Here is a 9,191-nt window from a genome sequence, read left to right as displayed (position 1 = left end):
TAGATAATACAATAATTAACTCTACATAGATCTGCTATACAGCCCCTATCACAGAACTAGAATGAGTAGAACTAGAATCCAACTTTCAAATCAATGGGTGGACTGGCAGCCAATTTGAGTGTTTACCAATCAAGTTGCCATGGTCAGAAGTTCCAATTCTGTTCTATTAATTTTAAGGCCACTACACAGCCAGACATTAAGAGACAAAAGAATGTACATTAAACTTTATTTATTTTAATGAGCTTGAACAACTGATGTTTTGTAAATAAGTGACAAGAAAGAATGTTGGAAGTGTTGAGGAAAGTTTTCTGTGTGACAACACTACAGTGGTGTACATACAGCAATATGAAACCCTCTTGGTCACACACACACACACACACACACACACACACACACACACACACACACACACACACACACACACACACACACACACACACACACACACACACACACACACACACACACACACACACACACACACACACACACACACACACACCTCTCATCTCCTCAATCGCTCTCTCTCACACAAACACACATCCTGGTCCCCCTCCCCAGACATACAATCCCTGCTCCCCGCCACCCCAACCAATACACATACTCCTTTCCCTCAGTGTCCTGTGTGAAGCAGACAGTAGTGGCACTGCTGGGTGAGAGGATGGGGTAGAGGGGTGAGACCTTTATTTCACACACACATACACTCCCCACACAGCTCTAGGTGTAAAGGGGGAGACGTGAAGCTGGCAGCCTGGAAGGTGGGCCATCAGATAGCGGGTACACCCGTAGGAACACACATGGTGGTGCCGCTGGATGTAGGGGGGCTCCGGGAACGACTTCTATAGGGCAACAGAAACAACATAACAACCCCATTAACACTGCCAATGGTACATCATTGTTGTTTTATAAGGTGAGATATGGCAAGATGATATGATGAGATGGCAAGACGTAGGATGACTTATAGAGCAAGCGAGAATAAACACATGCACAATCGGCGGCTTGGAGGCAGGCCAAGCGAGGAGGAGTTCTACAGCAGCTTAAAAAAGCCCTATCTTTGTTCAAGGAAGTGTCCAGGTGTGTGCATGTGTTTGTTGTCCTGTTTACCTATCTCCCAGGTGTTGCAGCAGTCAAAATGCCAATTAGCAAAGAAAAAACAGAATTGGGCTGCCTGTGTAAATGTAGCCAGAGAGAGTTAGCGGGGCAACAAAATCCTGAGACAGAGACAGAGACAGAGAGAGATGAATAGAGAGAGAAGTGATGATGAGAATGGTCTGATGGCTCAATACATTTTAAACTCATACATCAAATTTGCATCTGGTCTACATCTGGTCCACAACATTTTTGTAATAATTTATGGTAACTTTCACATAAGTTACTATCAGTTTAACTTTCCTTCATATAAGACAGGTAAGTCAAACTATTGAAGTCTCTTCTGTTCTTACACTACAAACATATAGAATCTCCCCAAGCGTACGTCATGATTCCTGCACGGCCAATCAAGAGATCTCTGTGCTGGGCCTGAGCAACTAGACAAGTACAGTGAGTGATACGTTCTTGTCATGATAAAGGAAATAAAATGTCCATCAGTTATACAACATTTTTATTTTATTCAAATTGTAAGCTAAACTGATTTCTAAACATTTACATCAATGATGTAGATGTGTTATTAGAGTTATGCTGCATTCTACAATCTACTGGTTCCTATCGTTGTCTTATCAACAGAATTAAAGGTCTGTTTTGTTCACGTACAGAAATGTACCTGAAAACATTACTAATGGCAACAGCAAGGCTGATGGTCCTCATGCGCTCAAATTACCTACAACTACACAAAAAGAAAAGGATTAAACTATTTTAAAGGAGCAACAAATAATTTAACATTTCACAAATATTGTCAAAATAAAGAACCACCAACAACGAAAGTAGACTATACAAATCTGTTTGGTAGGCTACGTAAAGACTAGTTTAATTATAAAAACAACAGTTGGGCATCTTCTCCACTGTCTGAATATGCCCTATCTCAGAACAAATGTTTTGATTTTGCTTTTAGTCCAGTTAAATTGTACACTCTGACATCATAGCAATTATAACGAAATGCCCTTAAACTTGGCGACTCCTCTGGGGGGGGGGGGGGGGTCATCCATGTGTGTGTGTCTGTTTGTGAGAAAGAGAGTGAGGGTAGGTCTGGACTTCTTGATGGGCCGCCCCCAGTTGGTGAGGGTAGGTAACAACATCTCCACCCCGCTGATCCTCAACACTGGGGCCCCACAAGGGTACATACTGAGCCCTCTCCTGTACTCCCTGTTCACCCACGACTGCGTGGCCATGCATGCCTCCAACTCAATCATCAAGTTTGCGGACGGCACTACAGTGATAGGCTTGATTACCAACAACGACGAGACGGCCTACAGGGAGGAGGTGAGGGCCCTCGGAGTGTGGTGTCAGGAAAATAACCTCACACTTAACGTCAACAAAACAAAAGAGATAATTGTGTACTTCAGGAAAGAGCAGAGGGAGCACCCCCCTATCCACATCGATGGGACAGTAGTGGAGAGGGTAGTAAGTTTTAAGTTCCTCGGCGTACACATCACGGACAAACTGAATTGGTCCACCCACACAGACAGCGTTGTGAAGAAGGCGCGGCACAAACATCTACAGATGCACAATCGAGAGCATCCTGCCGGGCTGTATCACCGCATCACCGGGGGCAAACTACCTGCCCTTCAGGACACCTACACCACCCGATGTCACAGGAAGGCCATAAAGATCATCAAGGACAACAACCACCCGAGCCACTGCCTGTTCAACCCGCTATCATCCAGAAGGCGAGGTCAGTACAGGTGCATCAAAGCAGGGACCGAGAGATGGAAAAACAGCTTCTATCTCAAGGCCATCAGACTGTTAAACAGCCACCACTAACATTGAGTGGCTGCTGCCAACATACTGACTCAACTCCAGCCACTTTAATAATGGAAATTTATGGAAATTTATGCAAAAAATGTATCGCTAGCCACTTTAAACAATGCCACTTAATATAATGTTTACATACCGTACAGTACTCATCTCATATGTATATGTATGTACTGTACTCTATATCATCTACTGCATCTTGTCATCTGTAATACATGTATCAATAGCCACTTTAAACTATGCCACTTTTATGTTTACGTACCCTACATTACTCATCTCATATGTATATACTGTACTTGATACCATCTACTGCATCTTGCCTATGCCTTTCTGTACCATCACTCATTCATATGTCTTTATGTACATATTCTTTATCCCTTTACACTTGTGTGTATAAGGTAGTAGTTGTGGAATTGTTAGGTTAGATTACTGGTTGATTATTACTGCATTGTCGGAACTAGAAGCACAAGCATTTCGCTACACTCGCATTAACATCTGCTAACCATGTGTATGTGACAAATAAAATTTGATTTGAGAGATGGAGAAATTAGTGAAGGATGAGAGGGAGCGAGTGAGAGGCAGAGAGAGAAAGGTAGATAATGTGTGTGTGTGTGTTTAATAATGAATTTTATTGCAAAATGTAGATTTCCGCCTAATAATAACTAGTAATGAGTTCACCTTTTTAGTAAAAATAGTTATAACTTGCTGAGGTGTACTCACTTTTGAGAACACAAGCTCAAATACATAGTACAAATATTATTAAAATATGAAAAATTATGATATTTCATGTTTTTTTTTATGTTGACAGCTATAAATTAGTCTGAGAATATCACAGCGAGATGAAACGATGATTACCGGATTTTCTTTGTCTGGATAGAACAGAAAATGTTACACTCATTCCCTATGCAAATGTATGGTGTGAAACCTGACACTTCAAGTCAGCACCACTGACAAGAGTGGTAACGGAAAGCAGACAGATGGGGCTTTCTGGCACTATAAAGCACTGAACCCTGTGAAATTCACAGAGTGCTCTGTACAGCAATATATCAGTTGGAACCGGTCCAGAACCCTAAATAGGGGACTTAACATCTATGCCCCATTAGATGGATGGAGTGATAGGGACAAAAGAGAGAGAGAGAGAGAGAGAGAGAGAATACACAAGAGACCATTAAAAAAACGACACAAACACACTCCATTGTTTTCTCAAAGTGAAGTTAATTTAACACATCATCTTTTCCTTTCTACAATCCCGGTTTAACTTGACTGTACATTCATCTACCCAGCTGTTGGTCCCCAGAAAAAAAAATACATGGTCATCCTCAATCGTTTCTATGTTTCTGAGCACGGATAGCCTACAAACCAGACCAGGAGGACACTGCAATTGTAGTTTAGCAATGCTACTTATGCGTACATATTCAATTCCATTATTATTGCTGTTCTATAATTCTACTGACGGGAACCTCTTCTTTCAGTTGATAAATTGCGTTCCAATTCCAGCATTCCCGATTTCCGGAAGGATTCTTCTTGTTCTAGAACAGAATAGTGGAAGGGAAGATTATTTTCCCAGCGAACTGACTGACTGACAAATGGGGGAATTATGGGTAACTTGCAAAATTCAGGAAGTGTTTTAACGATAGTGAGGTTTGTTTCTTTATGTCCTTTTTTGTTTTGTTGAAACTAAAAACTGTTAAAGGAGTGTTGAAGGCTGCTGGTCTGGTTGTCTTGGTAACAAGACGCAAGAAAAACCTCCAGATTCACAATCAATCAAAAGTGTTACATTCTGATTCAAATCCTGTTCCTACGAAAGGAGAGAATGGGAGAGAAGAGAGAAAGAGGGATCGATGCCACCTCTCTCCCTCTATCACTCTGTCCCTACACATCTCCTGTCACTGTTACACTCATACTGAATTCTCTCACACAAACACTTCCATCACCTCTGCATCTTACACACACGCATACACGCATACACTTCCATGACCTCTCCATCTCTCTCTCACACACACACACACACACACAAACACGTCTCATCTTTGCCAACTTCCTGCAATAAGGTCACAATTCCAGAGATCAAATAAAAAAATATCATAAATATCAGATATTGCCAAAATGAACACACAAAAACATAAAAATATTAAAACAAATTCAAAATAATTTCATCAAACGAATGAAGATAAGATGCACAGAAGAACATTAAGACAGTGTGATATCAAGGACTAGTAGACTGATCCCACAGATGGTAGACTGAGGTCACATCCCAAATGGCACCCTATTCCCTATATAGTGTACTACTGTAGTAAGTAGTGCTAAGTAGTGCACTTCATAGGGAAAATGGTGCCATTTAGGACACGCCCAATACAAACATTATCCAAAACAAATTAGAATATTACTAGAAAAACGTGGTTTTCTGACTCTCTTCCTTCTCTCTATGCCCAATTATGAATGGACAAGAATAATAACATATCAGAACATTGTTTTAGTTTAGGAGATTAGGGGTCACCCAAAATCATACACTTTGTACGTCCCAAATGGCACCCTGTTCCCTAAATAGTGCACTACTTTTGACCAGGGTCCATAGGGCGCTTGTCAAAAGTAGTGCACTATGTAGGGAATAGGGTGCCATTTGGGAAGTGACCCCTTTCCCCATTATAGTGCACTGCGTTTGGTCAGTAGTATTGCACTACAATATGGGGATTAGGCCCCATATAGTGTACTACATTTGGCCAATAGTGCACTCGCTCTGTAGCGAATAGGGTGTGATTTGGACCATGCTCAAGTTATGCTAAAGTTTTAGGAGTTCTACACTAAAGATTCTCCCACCAACACTATAATAATCATAATATTCAGACATATATATATATATATATATATAAAAACATCAGTAGTAGTAGTAGTAGTAGTACAGTAGAGAAGAATAGAAGAAGAAGCAACAATATTATGTAGCATTCACGTCATCATTCCTCTGTATCTTTTGGGACGGTATAAAGTCCTTTGTCGGAGAACCGGGAAAACGGTTCCACGTCAAAACCTAGACAGCTAGAACCAGTACCTGTGTGAGTGAGTGTGTGTGTGTGTGTGTGTGTGTGTGTGTGTGTGTGTGTGTGTGTGTGTGTGTGTGTGTGTGTGTGTGTGTGTGTGTGTGTGTGTGTGTGTGAGTGAGTGTGAGAGAGAGAGAGAAATATGTCTTGTTCAAGATGGGCAGTTTGTGTGGGTAGTCTTCCAGTGAGTATGTAGAGGGCTGTGTTTGCACTTCAATGTAGTCTATGTGTTTGAGTTGATTCAACTTTTGTTTACATTCTGCATGAGTGTGTGTGTGTGTGTGTAAACAGTATATGCCTGTGTGCGACTCTGTATGTGTTTATGTGTACGTTGTCAGTGTGTGTGTGTGTGTGTGTGTGTGTGTGTGTGTGTGTTTGAGCGTGTGCGTCTGCTCCTTTGTGTGTACATGTGTGTGTTTGGCTATGTGCATACTGTCTCTGTATGTCCTCTAAGTACTCTATGTATCCTGGTACTGATCCTCCGCTGTCTGGTTCTAGGTATTAGAAGAGGCTCCGCTGAGCTCGGGGTTTGGCTGCTCAGGGAATGCCGTCAGTGTGGAGGTGGGCTGAGGAGGCTCCCCTCTCTCCTGGAGGTTCTTCTGATTGCGACTGGCCTCCCCCAGGATCTGCAGTCTCCTCTCCTGCTGCTCATCCAGCCCCCGCCACAGCTCTGCACGCTCACACTCCCTCTTCAACTCCCTTGAGGGGAAAGGTGAGGAAGGGTGGAGGGAGAGAGTGAGAGGAGGAAGAGATGGATGGAGGGAGGAAGGGAGAGCAGAAGGGGAAGAGGAAGGAAGAGAGAGACAGTTTAGGTTATATACACACTGAGTGTACAAAACATTAGGAACACCTTCCTACTATTGAGCTGCACCCCCATTTTGCCCTCAGAACAGCTTCAATTCGTCGGGGCATGGTGTCGAAAGCGTTCCTCAGGGATACTCGCCCATGTTGACTTCAATGCTACCCACAGTTGTGTCAAGTTGTGAGGGCGGGGGGTTAAATTGAGTCAGAGAAATGTAAGATAATCTGTACAGCACTTCGTTATAACTGCTGATGGAAAAAGGGCTTTATAAAATACCTTTGATTGATTGATTGAAGATAATGACGTGTGGTGTCAATCAATGCAACTTCCAAATGAGAAAATGCATCCCATAACATTTTAACATGGAAATATCTGTTCTAACAGTAGAAGCCAATGTGTGGTGTTCAATGTACATAGGCCTACATTCCATGAGATTAAAAAAAAAACATGCAGGGCTTGACATTAACCTATTTATCCACTTATCCTTCAGACAAGGAGGTGACTGAAAATGTTGTCTTGTTGTTTGATGCAAGAAACCAATTTACAAAATAAAATGCATTATTATTTCCATAATATTATTACAGATTATTACAAATTATTCTACCCTTTGCCTATTGGCAATTTAGCTAATTCAAGACTGTTTCAATTTACAAAATGAAGACAAAAATGCTCTTTACCCAACTCGTTTTTCAAAGATACATGTTTTGTGCTCTTGTAGGAAGTAATAACTCCACCATTGCTGACTACAAATTATCAATAACTGGGCTAATAATTCACTAATTATTAAAGGATATGAACAAATGTGCACATGTGGCTCTCGCTTTGATCTTAAAACAAGCGTATCTGCACATGACCACTCATGCTGTAAACACAGTCCAGTTCAAAGTGAATGGCACAGATCCATATACAGCAACGGCCTATTTGCATATAGGCCTACTGCAGCTCTGATTGGTTATGACGCACCAGTCTGTGTAGAGTACGGGCTAAGTCGTGCGTGTCAATGCAATAGAATCTTACTCTGAAACGTTCTGCCTACAACAAAATCTCTTGCATAGTTAGTTTTGCATACTAAGTTAGTTTTGCATACTAACTTAGCATAGTTCATTTTGTTTCGGTAAGTTGCATTGAAAGTGGCTAATGTTGCGTTGATTCGATCACAATTCCCACAGGAAAGGGAAAAGTTAATAGTGTTAACTAATGAGGAACACAAGTTGAGTGAAGTTCAATCTCGTGTTTCTCTGCGCTGGCTGATATTTCTTCTGCGGGGCAGTCCCGGGGAGCTGCGCCCCTGCGCATGCATGTAGCTTAGAGGGAACATTGGTGTCAATAAAGATCCTTGAATTGAATGCAAGTGAATACAAAGAGAAAAGGAGAAAGAAAGAGGGGAGGATGAGAAACAGGGGTGTTATACACACATATTAGTACACGCACGCTCACTTCTGTTTTTCCACTTTGTAAGAGGCAGTGAGGTCATCAAACAGCTTGCTGTTCATCTCCATAAAGGTCTTCAGAACGTTGTAGATCAGAGAGACTATAGTCCTGCAGAGAGAGAGAGAGAGATAGAGAGAGGGAGAGGGGGATGGAGGGAGAGAGAAATGGAGGGAGAGTGAAATGGAGGGAGAGAGAAAGAGAGAGAGATGGAGAGGTGAGAAAGAGAGAAGGACAGAAAACGAGTGAAGGTGGGGTTAGAGAGGTATATCTGCAGAGATTCACAGTTCATACAGACTTAAAGAGCAAAGGTTATAGGTTAGGGGTTAGAGGTTAAGGGGTAGAGGTCACTCACTGGTTCCAGTGCTCCTTGGACACTCTGTAGAGTGTGGCGAAGACCAGCGGTAGAATCACCTGACAGTTCTCCTCTATCAGAGACAGGATGTACTCGTTGTTCCAGAAGTACAAGGCCCTCTCTGCTACCTACAGCAGGGAGGGAGAGAGAGATGGAGAGAGGGAGGGAGAAGGAGAGGGAGAGAAAGGGATGGAGGGAGATAGAGAGAGAAAGGGATGGAGAGAGAGAGAAGTAGTGAGGGAGAAGGAAGGAAGAGGGAGGAAGGGATGGATGGAGGGAGTACAGAAGGGGAATAGAGGGAGGAAGAACGAGAAAGCTTAGATTATATACACTGACTGTACAAAACATTAGGAATATCTTCCGACTATTGAGTTGCACCCCCCTTTTGCCCTCAGAACAGCCTCAATTCGTCAGGGTATGGACTCTTCAAGGTGTTGGAAGTGTTCCACAGGGATGCTGGCCCATGTTGACTCTAATGCTTCCCATAGTTGTGTCATGTTGGCTGGATGTCCTTTGGGTGGTGGGCCATTCTTGATACACACGGGAAACTGTTGAGCGTGAAAAACCCAGCAGTGTTGCAGTTCTTGATACAAAATGGCACCTACTACCATACCCCGTTCAAAGGCAGTTAAATATTTTCTCTCCCCATTTACCCTCTGAATGG

At 42.4% G+C, this 9,191-nt stretch overlaps 1 protein-coding gene across 3 annotated transcripts in view; it reads right to left on the bottom strand.

Moving 5' to 3' along the window:
* Window positions 1–4,102: 4,102 nt before the first annotated feature.
* The window catches only part of LOC110500325 (protein phosphatase 2, regulatory subunit B', beta), a 45,412-nt gene continuing 40,323 nt past the window's right edge, over window positions 4,103–9,191 (bottom strand). The window contains exons 11-13 of one of the 3 annotated variants that reach the window (XM_021577634.3): window positions 8,528–8,655; window positions 8,176–8,283; window positions 4,103–6,641 (exon numbers count right to left, since the gene is read on the bottom strand). In XM_021577634.3, the coding sequence (XP_021433309.1) occupies window positions 8,178–8,283; window positions 8,528–8,655 (234 nt within the window). In that variant the 3' untranslated portion in view covers window positions 4,103–6,641; window positions 8,176–8,177. Of the gene's footprint in view, window positions 6,642–8,175; window positions 8,284–8,527; window positions 8,656–8,827; window positions 9,076–9,191 lie in introns of those variants that run through there. The other 2 variants (XM_021577633.3, XM_090214356.1) reach the window with 2 other exon arrangements.

This window comes from Oncorhynchus mykiss, chromosome 21 (genome assembly GCF_057628025.1).
Source record: "Oncorhynchus mykiss isolate SJ-2025 chromosome 21, ASM5762802v1, whole genome shotgun sequence".
NCBI classification, from domain to species: domain Eukaryota; kingdom Metazoa; phylum Chordata; class Actinopteri; order Salmoniformes; family Salmonidae; genus Oncorhynchus; species Oncorhynchus mykiss.
Note: the sequence above shows the minus strand (reverse complement) of the source record. Positions and strands in the feature narration are given on the sequence as shown.